The 23,819-nt window shown below is 42.2% G+C and overlaps 1 protein-coding gene across 5 annotated transcripts in view; it reads right to left on the bottom strand.

The window, feature by feature from the left end:
• The window catches only part of Rasgrf2 (Ras protein specific guanine nucleotide releasing factor 2), a 236,113-nt gene that overhangs the window by 130,173 nt on the left and 82,121 nt on the right, over window positions 1-23,819 (bottom strand). For all 5 annotated transcript variants that reach the window (XM_028891013.2, XM_028891014.2, XM_028891017.2 and 2 more), the window contains exons 3-12: window positions 23,169-23,316; window positions 20,931-21,020; window positions 17,221-17,474; window positions 15,561-15,640; window positions 15,013-15,206; window positions 9,938-10,047; window positions 9,094-9,212; window positions 3,775-3,935; window positions 2,610-2,676; window positions 1,991-2,127 (exon numbers count right to left, since the gene is read on the bottom strand). In XM_028891013.2, coding sequence (XP_028746846.1) covers window positions 1,991-2,127; window positions 2,610-2,676; window positions 3,775-3,935; window positions 9,094-9,212; window positions 9,938-10,047; window positions 15,013-15,206; window positions 15,561-15,640; window positions 17,221-17,474; window positions 20,931-21,020; window positions 23,169-23,316 — 1,360 coding nt within the window. The remainder of the gene's footprint in view (window positions 1-1,990; window positions 2,128-2,609; window positions 2,677-3,774; window positions 3,936-9,093; window positions 9,213-9,937; window positions 10,048-15,012; window positions 15,207-15,560; window positions 15,641-17,220; window positions 17,475-20,930; window positions 21,021-23,168; window positions 23,317-23,819) is intronic.

The raw sequence follows: 23,819 nt of genomic DNA, 5'->3' as shown, positions 1-23,819 counted from the left end.
GATTCCTTAGTACACCTTTGAATAATTAAGGAATGACCTAGAGTTTAATAAGCTCAGAGATTCTTTACAAATAAGAGAGGCTCACTGAAGTATTAATGCAGATTGGAGGTAATAAAAGTATTAATTAACCATCTTAAGAATGTAATTTTGTTTAAAAAAAAAATAAAGGAGGTCGCATATTCTCATCCATTTAGAAGCCAGAAAGGACACAGCTTCTCTTCTGTTTACCCCCCCCCATCAATGCAGTCTGAGGGGTAGACATGCAACCCACGCAGTGTGTTTAGTACCAACGAGAAGTCCTGGCTGAGGTCTGAGCACCAACTCCATGCGTCAGAGACAGATTTCCAAACCCCATTCTGACCTGCACAATGAAGTATTTCTTTTTAAAATACTATTATATGGGTAGAATAAGAATGGAACTAGAGAGCTGTTTTAACCAAGAAAATCCAACTTTATGGTCATGTATTGTCTACTGCTCTCTCAGTACTAAGTCACCTGAAAAGTTCAGGGTGCTGAAGAACTGTGACCTTAGTATATGCTTCCATTCACAGCTTATGAGGAAACTACTATGAACTTCTCAGGAAAAAAAAAAAGGCCACAAATGCGACGATGAATGCCTTTGCTGTTTGCCCTAATCCTCTTCAAATGACAACGTTGGAAGCAAATGCCGGATGTTAATTAAAGATCTTATCAATTAATTAACTAATTAGTTTAGAGATGAGTTCTTGCTTAATTGCCTATGTTGGTCTGGGACTCTTAGATCCAAGCCATCCTCCTGCCTCTGCTTCCTGCAGAACTGAGATTACAGGTACAAATCACCGCATTTCACTCAATTATCCTCCTTATACTCAATTCCTTTCCCCCCAACATTGGTAAATGGAGCCAAAATCCACGTGGAGTAGGAATCAAGTCCAGCTGTACCTAGTTTGACATATTCCCAAGTGATGTCATTGCCTAAATAAATGCATCGATTTCCTGCTTAAGCTTTGCTAATCCCAGAAGAACCACTCAGCTCCCTGATTTTTTTCTACACAAACTGCAGGAAGTCATTTCCAGATTTTATCCTAGCGAGGCTGTTTCCTTTGGTTCTTTACTTTGAAAATTTTCACCACAGCCCTTGATAGCTGTTTTGTTTTGTTTTTTCCTCTTTCTTTCTCATCATTTTCCCACTTCAGATATAGTCAAGCAAAAAAAAAAAAATGCCACTGGAGTCATTGGAAAAGAAATGGCTAACAGGACAATTTCAGCACTGTTCAACACCATTGCATCTGGTGCAGAAAGCTTGGGAACTACAAAACATTTGCATTTTTAAATAATAAAATAAAATGCAATAATATAGAAAAAAACTAATGCATCAGATTAAACAACACAAATGAACAGAGGGAAAAGAGCCCATGAGAAGGCACAAGAAACAGAGACCCACTCATTCACACACTTAAGAATCTCATAAAAAACGCTGAACTGGAAGCCATAATGTTCAGGCGCAGACCAGTTCAGGCCCTGTGCGTGCTTCAGTCCCAGTGAGTTCATATGAGCCTGGCTCATGGTGATTTAGAGGTCTCATTCTCCTGGTGTCCTCCATCCCCTCTCTCTGGCTCTTCTGTCATAGGGTTCCCTGAGCCCCGAGGGAAGGGATTTGGAGGAGACATCCCATTTGGGGGGGCGGTGTTCCAAGGCCTCTCACTCTCTGCATACTGTCTGGCTGGAGGTCTCTATATTTGTTCCCATCTGCTGCAGGAGGAAGCTTCTCTGATGATGGCTGAGCAAGGCACTGGTGATATTTACCACATTTTAAATAAACAAAATAAACTGATCATATTTACCATATTTTAAATAACGAAGAAAGAACATCAACAAAACGCTAACAGCCCATCCAAGTGTATAGCGATGTGGCAGTAAGCAACTTAGATCTCATGGTTATTCTAGAAATCCTCACTAAATGTTTATGCTGAAAAATTTTACAAATGGGGGGGGGGAGTCACTCAGTTACCTGACTGATGTCACTCATCCATGCAGCTTTCTCCTGGCGCGAAGGTGCTAACAAGACCACAGTGAAAGGGGCAGCATCTGGAGGCTCCACTACGATTTTAAAATCCAGATGTCCAAACATGTGGCCAGAACCTTTGGCTTCAGTACACATAAAGCAAACGATTAACGTGAATGCAAGAGATATGAACAATAGCTCCTCCCATCTAGCCTTCTTACTGGGACCCACGTGCATTCAAGTCCACACTCTCATTTCAGTGATGTGCTTCCAGAGCATGCGGAAGGCCTAGTGCATGAGCTGGTGGAGAAACTGAGGACAGGAGGTAACTCCAAACCAACCTTCCTGGTTTATGCTTATTTTAATTTCTATCATGTATAGAAGTCCTGGTTTAACTCAAACCCCATTTCCTCTTGGTCTGCCCCTGAAAAGACACTCTCATAAGGCAAGCCCTGCAGAATGTCAGTTCTCAGAGATGGGGTTAAACAGGTAAGTGATTTTAGAGAATTTGCGCTCCAATCGCTTCTGCCTCCAAGGACAGAGCTTCTTAGCCGTGTAAGATGAAGATCTGCAGAATTTGACTGTTTTATTCTACCACTATTCCAGGAGATGGGACGTCACTTACAGTCATCATCACTTGCGTCGGGCTCCTCAATCAACGTGCATTGTATGAGGGAGAGGACGCCGCCTGTCTAGAAACAAACGGATTGGTGATGAAGAGGTGGGCAGTCTTGTGAAGCTTGCAAAGTTTTGTTTTGTAAACTTAATATTCAGGTTGCCCCAGAGACGGCAATTCTGCATCCTAAACAATTTTTCACAGAGTTCAAAACTACACAGAACAAGCAAATGAAAATCATTTAACTTTAACTGAACTCTTCCCACTCTCTCTCTCTTGCCCCCACCATTTGTAAAATTCATGGAAGCCATCTATGGGAGATTAGATGGCCCCATAGTGACTTCAGAGAGTAGCCACAGCCCAGCACTGGGAACTGGCCAGCCAGGAAGTATCTTAGGAAATACAAGGCCAATGTCATGGTATGAGTAATATTTTTAAAATTTGTTTTATTATATGTATGCATGTGTGTATGCATGAGGCAATGCTATGGTACATGTGAGGAAGTCAGAAGTCAGCTGGTGGAAATCTGTCCTCTTCCTACCATGGGAGTCCCGGGAACTGAACTCAAACCACAGGGCTTGGTGGCCCTATGAATAATGTTTTTAAGCCACAACAGACGATAAATAACAAGTTGGCAAACTTTGCTGACAAAAGGTCAGATAGGAAACATTTTGGGTTCTTTGGGTCACATCATTTCTATCCTGAGCCCTCAAATATGTGATTTTAGTGGGAAAGCAGCCACGGGCGTGAGAGGTTATGTGCACATAGAATGTTATCACTAAGAACAGGTAGTACGCGTTAGGCTGTAGTTTGATGGCTCCTGATACACAGTGAGATAAAGAGCAGCTGCCAACTATTTCATCAGTGAGTGCACTATGGTGGACGGACACGCTAACTCTGACTCGGTAGTTGTCAAGTGATAATAATTTTGCCTAGATTTCGATTTTAATAATACTTCTTTATGATAATGCACACTTAAAATAAATTTCTATTGCCTCCAATCCAAATAATGACAAAATAAATACCGGAGCTGTTAGGACATCCTGCCCCTCCCTGTACAATCTCAGCAATCTGTTTCATGACAATAACAGGCACTGGCGAATCAGAATCAAATTACCCTCAATACCTCTTCAGAGCTGGGGAGACAATGGAAAGAGCCACGGAGAAGCCGTACCTTGAGCAGATGCAGCTTTCCTCCCGAACTCCTTGTACAAATCAGAAAGTGTTTTGTAAACAAGAAGCACTGTCTCTCGCCTTCCTTTTTCAAAGACAGGGAGCCCAGGCGGACTTTACTAAGCTTCCCCCTCTCGACGGAAGGTACTTGAATGAGAGAACCTGGTGATTACAAGAGTGAAGAACAGAGACAGTTAAAATCTGGAGGGGACCATGCCCTTGGCAGTAAACATGAGGATCTGTTCCCCAAAATACCAAGAATGCATTTGCTGTGCCATAGGAACAAATGAATCTCCCCGATTCTAGCAGAGGAAAGAACTGTGTTGTATTTGAAGGGACAAGCTGTTCCTAGCATTGTTGTGAAACAATTTCAACTTGATTCTTCATCTACAAACTGGAATCTCAGTTTGAAAGAAGGCCAGCTTCAAATCAAAGCACTGAGATGCTGATGCCATCTATGATCTGACTGAGTAAATTTATGAATCGTATAATTATAGATATGAACATGATAGATAGTTTGATCAAAGTAAGTGGAATTCATCCTTCCTGGAGCAAATAAAATAAAAGGCATATTAACAGTTTACTTTGCATTTTAAAAGTAGATGGTGTAATGCATGTATTCTGTAAAAAAATATAAATTATATAATTCAGTGCAATTTAATTAAGGGCTATCTTTTTTGTTTGTTTGTTTTGTTTTCTTTGAGACAGGGTTTCTCTGTGCAGTTTTGGTGCCTGTCCTGGATCTCGCTCTGTAGACCAGGCTAGCCTCAAACTCACAGAGATCTGCCTGGTTCTGCCTCCTGGGTGCTGGGATCAAAGGCATGTACCACTACTGCCTGGCTAACTAAGGGCTATCTTAAAGGAAGTTATTTTAAACTATATTTAAATTATGTGCTATACAATGAACACAATTCTGTACAACTAATATATGCTAATAAAAATGCAAAAAAGTGCAATTAAAATGTATTTGTGACACCCGAATGAAAAGCAAACCACATCCAGAGCAAAGCTGTGGTCTGTTCAGTATAAGAAGTGAGACATAGACTTCTGTAATATTTATATGATATCTGGGAATGCCTCCAATCACTTGCAGACTACACTCTAGTAGAAACTTCCCTACTCCTAAAAAGAAAACTCCAATCTATTAAATACAAACCACAAAGTATCAAGATTCTTGCAGACACCTTGACTCTAACTTCTGAAATCACTGGAGCCAGTAATAATCTGTGTAACCCACCACCCTGTGCAGCCATACACAGGCTCTCGTGAGCCCACGAGAACCACAAAAATACATAATCAATCCTTAAATATTACCAGAGGCATCTCCCAGAAAAACAACCTTATTTTTCTTCATGTTTTCTGGTTTTTTTTTTTTAATTGAGCACAGATTAGTTCTATAATGAAAAGTGAGAAAAATCCTCAAGTTTTTTTTATATAAAGAAATATATACCTGAGGCAATAAAACTATGTGAGTCACAAAAGCATCAGATTAGCATTAACTGATGAATGCTCCAATTGCATCTTCCCATTAACAGAGCTGGTAAGACAGACATCCAGGACCCGGGTTTCCATGCCCCGATCTCACAGCATCTATTTAGGTAAGTGATTAGGTGGGATGCTTGACAGACAGAAAGTAGGCAGCTCCTCGGGGCTCAGAGAATAGCAGAGAAGCAGTCCTGGGGGAGGGTGTGGGAGTGGGGAACAAAGGGCCCAGAGAAGGCTTGAACCAGGGAAGGGGTTGGACAAGAGGAGAGTGACTGAAGGAGGGGAGGTGGGTGGGAGCAAACTGACAGACAGACGCTCAAGTAGCAAAGAATTAAATTCGAGATGTCGAGGGGGTGTGGAGAAAGCAGAAGGCAGGAGGCTTAGGAAACTTGTGAGCAAGGAATTGCAGCAAAGAGTTGGCCATCGTGAGACTTGGGAGGGGTGGGGATTAACCCCTCCTGCATTTTACAAATGGGGAAACTGAGGCCTGAGTTTAAGTGACTCTCGTAAGGCCACACACATAGGTGCAGGGCATAGTCAGACAATGGCGGGAGACTGAACCATGTAAAAACTGGAACTTGGAAGCAAAGAGAGGGACTAAGACAATGATGGTGTTAGCCACACCCCGGGTAGTCATACTATGAAGTCAGGTTAGTCAGGGCTGGGTGGAAAGGGGCACTCGGGGAAGCGTCTGGGTGGACACATGGGCCACAGGGCCATTTGCAGAGAAGCTGTAACCAAATCTATAATCATGTGTTCATTGGCAAATACTTCTAGCAATTTAAAGCAATTTTCTAAATCAGAAATTGCAAAATTTATGGTTAGCACATCTATTAGCAATTATTGTGAATTTCAGCTTTGAGGTTTAAAGACGTTTCCTTGGCAACCATATGCTACTATGTTAGACTATAACTGTTTGCCAAATAGACTATCTGCACTCGATGTGGACAGAAGTCTACTCAACTAAACTAAAAGTGAGAAATCTCAAAACTATTTAAGAAGTTTATAAAATAAACTATTTTATAAAATACAATGCTTCAGAACTGTGTTTTAAGTTGTCTTTAAACATTTCATCCTTTATTTGACATATTTCAATGTAGTCTTATGACTTTCAGAAAAGATTCCTCTCCAGTTAATGCAAGTTAGATAAACGATTAGTATTAGGGAAATGATTATCGCATCCTCTTTATCAGACCACTGCTGTGGCTCTGTCCTTACTGGGTAGCTAACAACTGAGGTCAACCTGCAGAAGACTTCTGATTCTTTCATCTCTAATTCCCAGAGTGGCCTCCAAGACTGGCCAATGCCTATATTCTGAATTCTACTCAGTAGTGAAAATGTGAACAGCAATTTTCAGGCCGTTGAGCTTGGTATCTGAGGTGGTAGAGTCACTGTGCTCTGTGCTGTGCTTTCTTACTCTGAGGAGACCTTACTGAGATCAGGGTGGTTTATTTCTCTTGGAAATCGTATAAAGTTGAATGCAGGCACACATACATTGAAATAGATCTTATATCACCCATCAGAGTGATTAATAAAAATACTAGAATACCACGAAAAATAACTGGTAGTCAGTGTAGTAGGAAATAAAAGCCCTTGATAGTTTAATGAATAATACTTCTAAAATGTGTTTTGTGGGTGTAAAAGCCTGTTACGACTATTTAGTGAAGGTGCTGATAGGAGAAATTAAAGAAAAAGAGCTCAAACTTTCCCAATTATAATTAATTACTTTCTAATTTCAGATCAAATTCTGATGTTTAGGAACAACCTTTATCGAATAACCCCTAAATAGACTAACCAGGTCAAACACACAGCAAGATCAGCAAGAACGCTGTAAAGCAACTGACATTGCTATACCAGTAACATTCATGGCTGACCTTGCCCTAGATGTAGCATACAGCAGAATAAATAACATGTGGGTGTGGCTTAAGGGTGAAACAGTATATGATTTTTATTTCTTAAAGTGTAACAAAAAATGTGACTTGTTCAATGCATTGGACACTCAAACACATTTCATTAATTGTGGGTTTCTGTTTGAGAGTCATAAGGAACTAAGTTTTATAAATACATTGAGTGAATGTAGATACTAACTCTGTTCAATCAAAAGTATATTCAGAAAGTGTATGTAAGTTACAGAAAGTCCCCTGTCCATTCTTAGATATAAAGTACAGATCAATTAGGAGACATTTTTAGAGAACTCTAAATACAAGAAAAATATAAATATCTTACAACTTCAATCAGTAACCTATCCGGTACTTCAATTCCCACTTTCCCAGTAGCTTTAGTAGACAAGGTGGGGCAAAGAGAATCCAGGGATGCTGCCTTTCAGAGCTTGCAGTTACTGGGAGAAGGAGGCATGCATAGATTCCTTTACACAAAAAGGACAGAATCCATGCTCCATTGGCAAATGAAAATGGAGAGGACAGTCAAGTCATTGTAACTTGAGGCAAAGTGGATGGGAAGATGAGCAAACTTCCGAAGACTTCTTATCTGGCCTGGACTTGTTAGGTCAAGTAGACCTTTCATAGGCACAAAAGAGGCAGAGTAGGTCTTTCCCACCCCCAGGTAGGGGGAGACAGAGGTGAAGGCATAGGCAGGCAATATACCTTGAGGCAGAAAGCCAGCCACCATAGGAACACGGTCCACACAGAGGAATAGGACAGGAATTGAAAAGGCCTGGTGTTGTTAGCATTGTACTCTACTATTACCTTAAGAAAAGTTAGTATGTAGTCTTGAAAATGGGAAAAGGAATTAATTCCTAAAATATATTCCCCAAATTTAGCGTATGTGTAGTGTCTCTCCTTGTAAATAAATAACAGACAATAGAATGGCATGTGTTAATCTTCTTAAGTATTCTAAGCAAAAAATAACGTGGACTATATAATATCTTATTTCATGAGGTAAAACATATTTTAAGCAGATTATTATGGAAGGAAATAGTAATAGCTTCAAATGATATCGGCACATCATGGCCAGAAGTGGCATTAATGATTAATTCAAGTTCCAAGTTTATGTTTCAGTACACACCAATTCCAAAACTATAAAGATACGCAGCAGAGCACGCTGATTGCTCAGATCCAGCACATGGAGCATGCCCTCATCCCCCAAGACACCTAAGCCCTTGAAAGTGTCTTGGGAATGTGACTAACTTCTTGCACTTTGAAAGAAGAGCTGAGGAGGGATATGCATGGTCCTTCTCCAGTGTTTGTGACGCAGCTTCATCTCTTCCAAAGTTTAATTAATCAGGCATTGCCCCCTCACAAAGCACATGCTACACCCAGGATAGCTTCACCATCTCCAAAGCCTGGTAGGGACCTTTCCACCTGGTAACCAGAGTTATCGATTGAATTAAATTATTATATGTGGCACTGAGTCGGAAGTGCCAGGTGCGAGAGGGGAACGACAGACAGCCGTTTTCACTCCGGACATTGTCCCCTCTCTTCTGTGCAAGAGCTCTGAGGAATGCCAGTGTCTCCTGAGCCTCTGCCTGGATATCATCACCACTTGGTACTGCCATTCCGATTGGCCAGACCGACCTGTCCTCCTCGGAGCTGTAGAGCATGTCCGGTCCACTGAGGAGGAGAGTCCAGCCAGAGTGTGATTTACTGCCCCTCTCCTGCTTTACTATTATTGTGTTGCTGTTTCTCATGGCCCCTGAAAAGAAACAGCACAGAGGTGGGCCTCAACCACAGCCTTGGTCAAGGCCACAGGGGTGTCCTGCATGAACTGCACCAAACACATAGGCCTGCTCCAGAACGTGTCCCCGGATCTGCCAGAGACACCATGACAGACACACAGATCACATGAGTAGAGGGCCTGGTCTGTTGACCGGTCTTACCTTGGCGGATGAAAGTCTGGCTGGTGTCCAGCAGGATGTCACACCCCTCCACGATCATCCTTTCGATGGCGAGGTTCTTCCTGATGTTTTCAGTGTCGCTCACTTCGTCATGCATCACTCTGTCAGACACACGCAGAGAGGACGGTGGTGAGACATGAGTTGAGGCTCTAGCAGAGAGGGAGGGGCAGTGCCTGCCCCCTGACATGCTCAGGTCTGAATGTGAACGGAATTCACCTGGACCGTGAGAGAAGACTGACCTCCAGGCTTCAGCCAGCCACAGCCTAAAGCAAGGCCACACCGTGCGAGCAGATTGAAAATGGTAAGGGTACCAGCCATCAGTGAGTGGCAGAGCTTGCTTTGAATGCAACACGAAAGAGACCCAACATTTTACAGATGGCTCCCTTCGTTACCATTGAAGTGTCACCCCTCGAAGGCACTAAGTTAGAGACTGCTACACTACCTGTCACATTTCATCTGAATCATATTGGTGACAACCTGCCCATTCTCCAGCTTCTTGCAAAAATCTGAACACAAAAATGCAACAGAAAGTCATTTTTCTATTTTGATGGGAAAATGAGAGAAAATTTGCAAACTTAACCAAAATATACCTGCTCTCAACCATATGAATTCACATGCTATGAGAACTTTTTAAAGGTTTTTTTTTTTCTTGATTAAAATGGATGTGAATGATAATTCAGCGCCATCTTTCACTCTAAGATGAAACTAAAAAGTTGGATCTACCATTGGCTTCCCCTCCCTTGCCATCCACACGCCAGGTTTCCACAGGAGGCTACCACGCTGCTTCTTCCCCACTCTGACCCCTTCCCACAAGTTCCCAGCATACCTGGACAGTTCCTCCAGCTTTGACTTAGCAAACTCCAGACTTTTCCTCTCCACGTGTTCATGGGGGGTGTGAGCCAGGAGTTCATGCAGCGTGATGATATACCTGGGGATCTAAATACACACATAGGTGAGTGTGAACAAGGGGGCCAGGTGGATGACATGGGGACACTCACTACAGGGGCCAGCATCCTCGGAGAGCTCACCCCTATCCTTATAATTCTGAAGGTTTTACAGTCTTTAAAGGAATACACATAGACTGAACCAAGCTTCAAACCTCATACACCAAGGAATTCTATGCCAAAAATGCAAGAAAAGTTGGTCATAAATGAAGAAACCTAGTATAAAGGAGCCATTGTTTAAGTCTGTACATAACCGTGCTTGTTTGAATCAGGGTTTCTGCAGACTGGGTCATGGGGAAACAGATATTGCTGTTTATCAAGCCACTGGAGTGTATTTGTAAAGGTGTGCTGTCTGTTTATATACTTATTTAAAAACTGACAGTCCTGCCAACGCTCTCTTGACAGTTGAAATCAGGAAGGATATGGTCACCCGTATTGACATTCCAATCCTATTTCATCTCACTTCACCCTCCAGCACTGCGAGTGTTGTTTAACTAGGTTCTTTATTTGTGCTTATGGTATAGACAGTTTCTGAATTCTGTAGAAAGCAAAACTCCACCAGCTGTATGAGGCTTTTAGTAAACTGTAGTGGGTAGCCATTCCAGCTTTGATCTGGAAGTTCCAACCCCCACTGAGGCTTCGGTAACTGTCACGCCTACAAGGCAGGGCCAAGAGAGGGCCCTGAAGACCCGAGATCCAGATGCGCTGCCTCTCTTGGTTCCTGGACCCTGGATGCTGGAGGTAGACCAAGTAGAGTTCTCCAGAGAACATCGCCAGACTGCGCTACGTCTTTCCCAGACCCTGCAACCTACCTATCCCTTCATTTGTAAGTTACGCCACTAAATAAACCTTCCTTTTAACTACGTGGAGTGGCCTCAATAATTTCGCCAATAGTAAACCAGAGAAGAGACTTAACTCAAGTTACAGACTCAACATACTTTTCTCTCTCTTGTGCTCCTAAAACAGTCTCTTAGAAAGTAAGGAACTAGACTTGAGGAAAGTGTGAGCAACCACTCCAACACACCGCTTTCTGTGGGCCCAGGAGAACTCCGAGCCTTGTGGACATGTCCACTCCTCTGGCAGCATAAGGATTAGCTCTCCACTTGGCAAGTAAGGAAATAAACTTCAGGTCCAGTAACCGATCTAAGGTGGATCTTAGGACAGAAAATCCCTGTGTGTAGCTCATCCCTCCTGTCCTTAGGGTTGGTGGCTCTGTCTGTGGATGTGTGCCTTTGCTCTTCACCTGTGACCATCACGGGGCTATTTGCTGTTCACTCTTGAGTGCCTACTCGATGCATTCACATGGACAACAGTCAACATCAGTGCAGATGTGAACAGCAGCTCAACAGTAGAATCAAGGTCTTAGGAAACACAGGCCAGGATCCCTTGGTCAGAGAAGGGTAGGAAATAAGAGACCCCACTGCAGGACAGATGAAGGAAGATTCCTGCCTCTTTCTACAAACTTCTCACCAAAATATCCTTTAATACCATCTCACATGGAAAAGCCTCCCGGGACAAAGATGCTTACAAATAACTCTTTTGTTGACAATCCCATGATGGCTCAAACTATGCTAAAAGTTAGTACTTCCACAGAAAATCAAGCCATCAGCAGCTAATATACTCAATTTTTCCTAACGAGTCCAGAGTGGGAGGGCCTCACTACTTACTGTGCACTGAAACCCCACAAAACTATGTTTAGTAAATGGCTTCATGCTCCTCCTCCATTAGTTCAATCTATTTTAAAGACTTCTCTGGCTAAGGCTCAAGAGGATGGAGTTGAATTCAGTACCCGGCCCCTTCCACTTTCTGGTACAGGGACAAAGAAATGCCCGCTCTGGCTGAAAGCAGGCAGAGGAGGCTCCTCTGAGGAGTGGGGCACTGCAAAGAGCTTGTCTCTGGAGTCAGGAGCTCACTGCAGAGTTTCCTCCAAAATGTCTAGCAATCACAGCAGCTATCAAAATGAATCATACTTCTACTTTCAATAAAGGAACAAATACTTGTCACTTTATAGACTTTAATTAGCTTGCTCTCCTCTCTCGGTTAATAGCTAGCTAGAGCAGCGAGAGACTACACATCTCACAGCATCATTCTCGGAGGGAACAGATGTCATGACTGGCTTATCCGTGGACTTTCAACACATACACATCCAAATAAACAGATGAGCACCTGGAGACTGCTCGGAAAGTACCAACCAAGGTACTGCATTTGCTAAATAAAAAAATTTAATGACTCTATTTATTATTTCTGTAACAAGTTGCTTGGTAACAATAGGACTTACTAGTTCTGACTGAATCATCCCAATTCCATAATTCCTACCTGTTTTCACAGTTCAAGGCAGCAACTGACTTAACAAATGCCCCAGGAAAACTGGGCATGGAGACCAGGAGCAGAGATCTTGCCTTGTGTGAGGTCTTGAGTTAAATTCCCATTATAAAAAGTGGGGGGTGGAATGGGGGGCATTACTCTGTCAACTTCTTCTCTCTTCCATCATGCACAAGCTACAGGCTAAAAGCCTCCAATTCTAATCTCTCCTCCCACTCCCTCTGGCCAGACACCAACCTCTGCCTCCATATTTAAGCCAATGCAAACGTCTGGACCAGAGGTCCTCTGGCAGTGTAAAGGGGGGTCACATCTTCCGCTGTTGCAGGGTGGGGGTGTGTGTCTAGAACTACCCAGGAGCAAGGTCAAGGCATGAAAGGATTACTTCAGCTCAATGTGTGTTAGGAAAGAAGCGACATCCCAGATCTTCTGAGGGTGCAAACACCCTCACGATGACATCACCCGTTAGTGAGGGACTATGAAGAGCAGGAAGATGAGAACTGAATGAGCCCAGGAAGAAAAACCTTCAAATTTCCAGAAAGAGTTCCTCCCTCTAGTTGTTTCAAATGGTTTCTCCTTGGGGAGACCCCAAGTGAGAAGAAGCCAAAGGACAGACCCCAAGAAACCCAAGGCCCATGGGCAGCAAATGGGCTTTGAAAGCTTTGAGTTAATTCACCATGGAAGAAGTGAGAGAGGATTACTATCTGGTCCCTCACCTCAGTTTCAGGGTTTAGAGCTACCACAGTCAGGGCTGGAGGAGGTGGTTCTAGGCAGCCTTGCAATATGGCATGGTTACCCAACCCAAACTGTCCAAACCAGTGACATCCACCAGTGATCACGGTCAAGATCTGAAGCAGTTAGAGATAACCAGGGCTCAGCTGCCCCTATCAGAGACTGACAGTATCAATGAGAGGGAAGGCTAAGTATGTCATCAGGTCTCATCAAGACTCCCAGCTCCACACTCTTCTCTGACATGATGGGAATGCCTCCACGTAAATCAAAATGCTTAGCCGTGGCTACTGGACTTAAACTCTGCAGGGGGAAGGAAGAGAAGATGGAGGAAGGTCCCTCCAAGGCTCAGCATTCAACTGCATTGAGGGGCCCTGTCCACAGTGCAGGTAAAGTTCTGCCAATTTAAAACTCTGAGAGAATCACACCTTGAGGAATTAAAAAGCATGTGGAAGAAACATTGCGCGTAGGGAGCTTCATGCACCTTGAACAATTCTGTCTTTGTAGCCACCTGACCTGGGGCTGCTGACAGATGTGGTTTAGGGTGCTGAATCCTAACCTAGAGGTCGCTGCTGAAAACGTAAATAGCATCACAGAAGAGCAATGTATTCGTGAAGCTCTTCACTGTCACTCAAACCTGAACTTCTGTCTGTGTATAGAGCAAAACAAAAGTGTGTCATTTTTCCTGGGAAATACTTCCTCAGAAAGGCAAAGAGTTCAAGCAAAATAGTTACATGATATACATACATACATATAGATATATAGATATATCGTTATGAAGTTTCACTACTCTTAAGTGTTTTCAAATGCAACCTTTTGGTTTTTAAGACTCTTACTGAACTCCCATGGCCACTTCCAAGGTTCCAAGCAGTACTGACAAACCCTGAGACAAACAATTATGGACCACAGACATTTTTCCCCCCTGAGTCTCCAAAAGGGTTACCCGGGGTCGATGCTGCCTGCTTGGAGGACAAAATGCTCCACAGTAACTATAACACACATGATGAGAAGAATCATTTCACCACATGACAATTGGGAGGCCTCGCCAAAAGCCCCATAAATTCCACAACAGGAACACTCAATGCCTTTCCAAAAGAACAGAATCCGAAGTTTCCAAAAGAACAGGAGACTCCATGCCCATTTGGGGTTCTGTGGGACTCCCTCAGGTTAGGGTACTTCAAGGGAAAGCCCTGAAGGCAGGGCTATGTGTGCACTTCATTCTGTGGGTCTCCCTAATCGCCAAGAATGAACGTCAGGGTATAGCCTTCCTTAAGAAGAGCCACATGACCAGGTCCCCACAATACTCAGGTCTAGCCAGTGCCTTCTAGCTCTGAGGTCTCCACAGGCTGTGGGATTAAGAAGGCCTTGTTTTGTTCTCCAAAGTTCCAGCCAAGAGAAACTCCACAGTAATCCTGCTGCAGCAGGAGAGGGCTTGAAAACGGAGACTTCCCAGCAGCCACTCCAGCTCCTGAGAACCTTTTATGCAACCAGCATAAACCAGTGCATCTGCAGAGAATCCTATTTCTGTGAGCCTAATAATATTTTTAAACATGCTGGAGGTGGAGACTCCATGGAAGAGGTCTGTGTGGAATCATTCTATAAAGAGAAATTACTGCTAAAAAAAAAATCATTCCTCAATTATTTGCCTCAAAAAGTGCTTGCTTTCTGGGCTGGAGATGTAGCTCATTGGTAGAGTCCTTGCCTAGCAAGCTCAATGCCCTGGGTTCAGTCTCCAGCACTAGAAAAATGCCAAGATATCCTTGATGGCTTATAGTTGGTAGCGCTGAGCTAGAATCAAGGGCTTAGATGCTATATCCCAAGTGGTGAGTTAGAATCAAGGGCTGAGAAGCTACATCCCAAGTGGTGAGTTAGAATCAAGGGCTTAGATGCTACATCCCAAATGGTTTACCTGAAACATTGGGTAGGTCAAGAATGTCTCCAGCATCCTCCCCTCACAGGCAGGATTGGCTTCATACTGTTTTAAGAGCTTGTCAAAATCTCTGTTTTGTTTACAGTTGGCAAGCACTTGGAGGCTGTACTGGTGATTACGCACAAATTCTTGATAAATGTTCAGCATGGGCAGCAAAATATCAAACAGATCAGCTGGAAGAGAGAAGAAAGCATGGCTATTTCCCTTGGGGCTTGGCGAGTCACCACAAAAAGTACCTCCCAGCACCACACAGCTCAGGCCCTAGTTACCCTGCCTGGAGGACAGATTGGGTAGAGTTTGCAGCATAATGTGACTCCAGTTCCACATGACTTATATAGACGGAGGAAAGAAAGCATCAACAAGTAACTACTGAGACATGGCCCAGTACAGCAAGACAGAGTCCCAGTGTCTAAGGAAACTTGTCAGTTAACAGCAAAGTCTAGACAGACATTCAATGCTGAATAACACATACTGTACCCTAGCACTGGCCATTCAACAAGAATCTAGATCCAGAAATAATGACTTACCTAAAACCAAAGTAGGCCAATTGGCCAGCCTCGCCTTTAGTCCTTGATGGAATATTTCATGAAGGAACATGATTGTTTCACTATAAAAACATAGATAAACAGTAACATAAAGCATCTGTCCTGCGAGAAGTCCAACAAAATATTAAAGTATTACTATCCATGTACATGATATAGCAGTCCCATGGGGCCTTCAAACTAATAGCATGGACCTTTTATCTGCCTCCATACAGCAATTTCTCTTTTAGCCTCAGAAACCAAGATGAACCCCAAAGTCAAGAGGACAGGAAGCTCCCAGAATCTGCTTCTGATTCACATTTATGGTCTTCTGCTCTTAAATTCAACATTCCAAGAAGAGCTTTACCCCCCAGCTCTTCTGAAAAATTCTAAGCAAAGGATTTCCTCTGGTGAGAGAGGGACTGCTCTTTCCTACACTGAAACCTGTCTGCTGCATCCCCCTTTGTATTTTGATACCTGAGTTAGGAAACAAGTGAAACCAATGTGGTACATAATTGGGAAAACCACATTTCCTTAGGTATAAGCTCTGCTGCAATTCAAGATAATTGGCCCGCCTGGGCTTCTTTTCAAAGACAAGGGAATCTAGTTAAACAGCAACCATGACAACACATGGCCTGTGTGGCCACCTGTTTAAAATGTACCTCTTCCGTTCTCCATCTAGGACTCGGTGTGCAAACAGTAGCTGGGCTGTATGAAGAGCTCAAAGTCTTAGCTTCCAATCAAGAGGCCTAACATTCACATTCTGAATGTAAACAGTGTTCTCCTAGCCTTTCCTTATATAGATCAAGTAGTCCTATGGAAGTAAATCATCAGGGCAGCCTAGAACCAAGGGCCACACGCTTGGATGGTCACTGTCGGAGAGAACAGTTCACAGGCCTATGCACACCGTCATCCACACATGCTTGGATAAACTGTTTCCAAAATGCTCACAGCACTAGCTCAGGAAGACGATGTGAGGTTGCAAATTCAAAGTGCCCCCTCCCATTGTTTTGACTTTTGAATCATATCACTGTATTACCTACTCAAAACCAATTAAATAATTAGAATTTAAGTACAACACCCAAGACTTCCTCCCTCCACTTCTTCCTTTGTCTTGTTTTTCTCCACAACATTGATCACTGGATCATATACTACGTATTTTCATTTATTCGCTGTCCATTTCTGTTCTCACATTAAAATATAAATGTCATGACGGCAGGGGGTTTCTGCTCTGTCCATTAATTGATCTTCAGCATAAAAGGGCACTGCAAATACTTACTGCAGAAATAAATCCAAGAAGGATTCTCCAGCCATCTTAGTTTGTATGCTTCCTAAAATGCTTCTGTGTAAATTGCACAGAGAGACCCATCAATCACTCTGTCTCCTTCAGCTTGTAAGAGAGAGGATCTTCCACGCATACATACCCCCACACAGTAACAAGAACGCAAATGTCAAACAGAGACACAAACCGAGAAAATGAGATGTCAAGATTCAAGAGAAATGCAAATACAGACTAACAATGCCATTCAAGGATTGCATCCTTGTTCTTAACCTGAGAACTGCAAAGCTGAATCTGCGAGACCTCATCTTTTCTGACTAAAATAGGGATGTTTTCAAGAAATGCCAGTGAGTTATTCCCAAACTATCCATTTATGCAAAGACAAACCTGTTGAGAAAAATGCTGCTGACATCATCATGGCTAATGGGGGGCTTCTTGGAGCTGGCCGCCATCCGCAGGGGCCGGAGGAAACCATTCACCAGGATGTAGAGCTGGTGTACGTACTCTGTCTCGGCTTCCACCATGGTGAACACGATCTGGTTTCTCTTCCTCATGCTCTCAGCATGGGGAGAACAAATGTAGTCTTGCACGATGGTCTTCCACTTCCTCCTGCACAGCCATCCTCGCATGAAGCTCTGAACCTACAGGACGAGGAAGTGAAGGAGTCTGGGAGATGAGACAGTACGTGGATAAACGCCACCCTTTGAATGGTGTGTTGACGCTTTCTTCAATACAATGGCAAGCCTTCACCAAAGAGCAGGGGAAAATGATTTTAAACAGGTTTTCTGAGGTTCACAAATTTCCGTCACAGCTTAAAAGCATTAGACTTATTTATATAGACATTAGAATATACTACTACTGGGCTAATAATACTTTAAGACTTAGAGAATATATTTAAATAATAGTTAAAGGTTTGTTTTTAATAAGAAATAATCCTATATATTTTTATTTGTGGTAAAAAAAATTTACCATCTTAATAATTTTTAAGTGCCAAAGATTGAACCCAGGGTCTTGTGCATTCTAGGCAAGTGCTCCAGACCACATTTTAGAAAATGATTTAGTGTGTGGTGTGTGTGTGTGTGTGTGTGTATGTGTTTGAGTTTACGTACATGTATCATGTATGTGTAGGAGCCCATGGAAGCCAATAGAGGACATTAGGTCCCTTGGAACTGGAGTTACAGATGGTTGTAAGCCACCATGTGAGTGCTAGGAACCATCCTTGTTCTCTGCAGGAACTGACCAATTTCATTTACTAAAGTGTCTCCAAGGTTCACCCATGTTGAAGCATGTGCTGGGGTTTCTGTACTTTTTAAGGATAAGTGATATACCATTACCCATTTATCCTGCTCATCTCTGTTGGGCATTATGGCTGCTTCCATCCCTTAGCTGTTCTGAATAGTATTGCTACGAACACAGCTATGCCAATATCTCCTCAAGATCCAGACCTTGCTGTCATGTCTTTTGAAATCTACCCAGAAATGGAATTGCTGGGAAATGAGTTATTGAATTTCATTGAGGTTTATTTACCATTTTACAATCCATATCACACAGTAATCCCAATTTCTCCACATCCTCGTCGAAATATGTCATTTTCCTCCTGTTTTTTCTACAGTAGCTGTCCCAGTGGATGTGAGGTTCTGTCTTCTTATGGTTTTGATCTGTACCTTCTCCAATGACTGGCTATCTTTGCATGTGCTTGCGGATCACTGGTGAAATGTCTAAATAGTGGTCTATCCAAGTACTTTGTCCATTTTAAACCAGCTGATTTTTTTTATTGATGTTGCATTTTGTTTTGCTTTGCTTATTTAAGCCTAAAAAATAAGTGTTGAAACTGGCTCATCCAGTCCCTCCTACAAATGAGCAATCTGAGGTTTCAGATAAGCTGCAAGCTGGGAAAGCTGCAGACCAAGCCAAGGTCCCTTAACATGTCCTTCCTTGAGCTCTTATCAGCCGTGTGGACAGGACATACATTATTCTTTGCAATGATGAATAACTTTTAAAGGAATAATTTAATATAAAATCTCTTTTGTAGAAACATCATATATCCCTTAAAATGGATCTGAATTTCCTTGGCACAATAGGAAAAGTGCAGATCTGGGAAAGTGCACTAATCTGTGTGGTTCGACCAGTCAACAAACACTTGCTGAATATCTGTTAAATGCCCAGGTAAATGAAACCCTGAGAAAACAGCTATGTATCATAATCCTTTGCTCAAAGGCAGGGCACTTTGAACTCCGATCCTGTTTCCTCAGAATGGACCCTAAAATAAAAGGTCCTCACTAACTATAAAAATTACCGGATAAGTAATTAGGATGTGGCACTTTAGAGATGACAGATTCAGCAAGGAGGCATATTTCAGGTTCACAATTCATTAAAATTTTAATTCCCTACCTGATCCCCTTAATATGACCATTATCTATTCAACATTACTGCAGCATGAATCTTAAAAGGTCTTATTAATAAAAATAAACCCAGAGCCAGGTATTGGGGTGAATGCTGAAAGATCAGAGAAACAGAACAAGCCACAGCTAACCTCGCCTCGCCAATTCCTCAGCTGATCTTGTTTCCTCAAATTGGAAGCCTCTGAGTCCTCATCCAAATGGATCTCAGCTTAACTGCTGCTAAAAGCTAAAAGCTTAACAAAGGCTCTAGTTCCTGGTCCTCACGCCTTATATACCTTTCTGCTGCCTGCCATCACTTCCTGGGACTAGGGTGTATGTCACCATGACTGGCTGTTCCCAGTGTGGCTTTGAATTCACAGAGATCTAGATGGATCTCTGTCTCTGGAATGCTAGGATTAAAGGTGTGTGCTACCACTGCCTAAACCTATGTTTAATATAGTGGCTGTTCTGTTCTCTGACCCTCAGATAAGTTTATTGGGGTGCACAATATACCAACCACACATTCCTTTTTAATATCTCTTTCACCAATGTGATATAAATTGTCATGCATTTAATTTTGCAACATTTAAGATGTTGCCACTTGCCTTCTAATTTTGACACCCCACATCAGTTCCCATATGGCCATTAAAACTGCTGCACTCAAACAATAGACATTAAGCACATTTCAATAGAATTGTGTGAAGAAGTTCTATGCATACTATTTTGAGAATTCTAAAGGACTTTTTTGTGAATTATAAGCAATTTTTAGTTACAATCTTTTGAAATCTTTTAGCCTTTTAGCTACAATTTGCCAAGATTAGAGAAGTTATGTGGTTCATTTGTAAACAACCTTTCCACAGATGTTTATTTGATTTGGGACATTAAAAAATAATAGTTAATTTTGAAATCTATTAACAGGTTAAAAAATAGGTTTAAAATTGCTTCTTTGGAGAATCACAAAGGTTCAAAACTATGTTTTTATTTTTGTTATTCTCTTATTTAATAGAAATAGGTTTAGAAAATTCAGCTCAATTAAAATTTGTGTTAAATAAAATCTTTCTATTCACTTTGGCAGATGTTCCCTGATGAACAATAGCTGCCTCATTTATTTACTAACAGATCAGCTCCCACAATATGGCTGAAAATTGGATATTATTAATATCCTTGTTTACATGCAACTGCATACTATTAAAAGAAGGCAATAGCATTAGTTTTGGAACACAGTATCATAAACCAGGTTCTAATAAAAGATTATAATGCTAAGAAAATAATAGTTTTATTTTACTTTATTATTTCTTGAAAGTTGAAAATGTTCAACTCAGTCCAAAGAATCTGTTCCAAATTCTGAACCTTTGGTTAAAATTTTTTTTATATCTAGCAGGGAATAATTATTTAATATAGAAATATAATTTCTTCCCAACTATGAATGCAGCAAAATCAGGAGTTTCAACAGCACTGCATTCACCCAATAGAGTACACTGCTGTCTAAATGTGTGTTTTTTGCGTTCTTCCCAGAATCCAAAAGGGAAGTTCTAGTTCTGGAAAGAAATCTCAGACTGAAATTTTCCAGACCAGTGTGGATCCCAATGAAGGGACAGTCTGGAAGCCATTTGTAGAAACACCAAGGCTGTTACCAGCTTGAGGACACAATAACAAAGTCGCCATCACAGAGCAGACAACTGGTCACCATGCTCCCAGAAACCTCCCACTTCTTACCTTTTTAATTTTCTTGATGTCTGGATCCTCATCCTCTTGATGGCTGTGGTAAGGGCGCATACGTTCCTTGGTTTTATTAAGAGCAACAATCTGTAACCCAAAAGAGGTCCAATTCAGGATTTGGGAAATGGTGGTATACAGCCATACTAAAGAAGTTCTACCCATGAAGACATCCAGAAACTGTCATGTGTATGCCCTCTCCTTATTTGGTGCTCTGATGCAGGGAACATGAATCTTACTCCAAGTGCTGACAGGCAGTGATCCACAAAGTGTGACCTGAGGTTTGCCTTAAGACAAATACTAGTCCAGAACTTAGCCCTGACAGACCAGGCCAATGTCTCCTCACCACCCTGCCTGAAGGTAGATGCCATGAAGACAGAGACACTCAACTTAAAGCTCTTGTAATCAACCAGTGGTTTTTGAAGTGTGTATCCCACAGTCCTTCTGCAGTCTTTGAGACAGTGGCTACTATGGCAACCTCGGTGTCCTGGGGTTGATGAAAAGGGCCAGTTCAAAGAAGCAAAGAGGACTGTAATAAACTGGCCCCATGTGACCTGTAAGAAGGAATTTAAGACCCAGTGGCTTCTTGCCTTCACAGCAGTACAGTTCTCTAGTGTAGCCCCAATTGTGGTTCACACAAGCCTAAGAACTTAAATAGAATCATTGAGAAGCCAACACTGAAAAGGTCGGAAGATTGCCCCCCCCCACACACACATCACTGACCTGTCTCTGTCTTTGGATCTTATCCCCAGAATCAAATATACTCTACTTCCATTTTCTAGGTGAAAATGGGAAGATAATGGGATAAGAAACAATTCCTGTCAAGCAGCTACAAAAGACTACAAAAAAAAAAAAAAAAAAAAAAAAAAACCAACCCTGCCTCTGACAGCTTTTCACTGCAATTTATAATCTGACTAAAGCAGAGCATAATGGAGACAGATAAACACACACAGGCAAATATTGGGGAGCACTGCTTGGTGTTGAGTTCCTGTCGTGGTGTAAATACCAACCTGCTTCACTCAGTAAACAGGCATCTGCTCTGGTGTACCAAAGCAAAGAAAGAACACAATAATTTTGTTTTAAATTACATGCCTGATATAGCCTTTTAAAATGCAGGTTTGTTAAGGTTTCTGTTGCTGTTTTCACTGTATCAACTCTTGGGGCTGCACAGAGGAGGCTGGTGAGTCTAATGATACAGTGAACACACTTGGCAACTCATCGTCCCTAAAGGAGTTCTTGTCTCCATGCTCGAGCCAGATATGCTGAGGGTCCTACTCTCAGGATACCTGGGAGCAGGAGGTGAAACCCACGCAGGAGGCACAGTGAGCCTCAGGGAGGTGTAAGAGAATGCAAAGGAAATGTTTGCACAGTAAAAATGGCAAGAAAGTTGTCAAAGCTGAGAAGCCTGTCAGCAAGGATCCATGACTACTACCTTCGGCACCCTATCCTTTAGATCTAAGAGACCAGCGTACCTCTGGCTAGAACAGAGAGGACAATCTAGCCTCTCCATCCCTCCTCTGTTCTTCAGTTACTACTCACTTTCTGTGAGCACTCACAAGAGAGCCTGGAAAGGTCTCTGCATAGATTGTGACCTGGGACCCAGGCACAGGCCCACGGCTATAGACTCAAAGACTACCTACTCCATCACGTAACAGTAACGCCACCCTGAGGTTCACCAGAAGTGCGCATTGAAGGAATGGGGGCCAAGGGAGAGGCAGAAATGCCCCACAGCCAATCAGTGTCTTCTTGTTTAGCCCAACTGTGCTTCTCAGAATTCTGCAGGGGGCAAGCTAGAAGTAAAGTGTTTTGTAATTCCCATCTGGTCCTTCCTTGGTTATCATTTTGGACTTTAAGTTATCCCATGGCAGACTTACAGCTGTTACTCCAAGAGTCTACCTGATGGCTATTTTATATATATATATATATATATATATATATATATATATATATATATATATATATACATATTATACATATATTTAGATACATTGTGCTTCTTATCTAACAAAGGACATTAGGGGCACACATAACAACAGAAGATCCCATGTTTATCATGGTGGTATGTTCTAGCAACACATCTATGTGACCCTGAAGCCGACAATGGATTCATGTCTAGATCAGCAGCCAGCCATATATCTGTTGATAGCAGAGCTCAGCATTACTTTTTTCCTGAGATTATCTTTTTCTCCTGAATATTCGGCAGGTTTTCATGAGGAAGTGACAGAAGACAGGAAATACCTCTGATTTAAGCCTTTCGATTTCAGTGTCTTGATCTTCCAGCTGGTGTCGAAGTTGGTTAGCAGCAATTTTTTCTGTCTCCACGATCTGAACTAGATGAATGTACTTCTGCATTAGCACTTCCCTTTCAATCAAAATGTCCGCGTAACTTAAGAGAAAATTGCACAGTTAGTCACGGGCATGTTGCTCCACCACCATTTCACATAGCAATGCTCACACACTTAAAAAGGGACCCACGCATGTTGTTTGACTAGTTCTACCTTACATGCTAACCTGCCTCATACAGTTGGCGGCTCCATAATATAGAATTTCAGTATTCATCATATTACATATTCTCCAACTAAGAATCCATTTAATGCTGGCTGCTACCCACAATTTTAACATGACTATGAGAAGAAAAAAAAAAGCCAAGGAACTCCAACAGATTTTAATATGAAAGTGTATGACTTCTTTAAGGAAGAGATTGAGTATTTTGAATTGATGCCATTAGTCTTCAAGGATGGGATTCAAAGTATTTCATCAACCAGTGAAATTGACCTTCTATTGGCCAGAATGAAGACAGCAACCCTGAGAACAAGGTCTGTTCAGGAAGAACTGTTTTGGCTATCATGGAGACCACCCATTCTGTGGGGTACAGATTATCCACTACTC

This window comes from Peromyscus leucopus, chromosome 11 (genome assembly GCF_004664715.2).
Source record: "Peromyscus leucopus breed LL Stock chromosome 11, UCI_PerLeu_2.1, whole genome shotgun sequence".
In the NCBI taxonomy this organism is placed as follows: domain Eukaryota; kingdom Metazoa; phylum Chordata; class Mammalia; order Rodentia; family Cricetidae; genus Peromyscus; species Peromyscus leucopus.
This window is presented reverse-complemented; position numbering and strand designations above follow the sequence as displayed.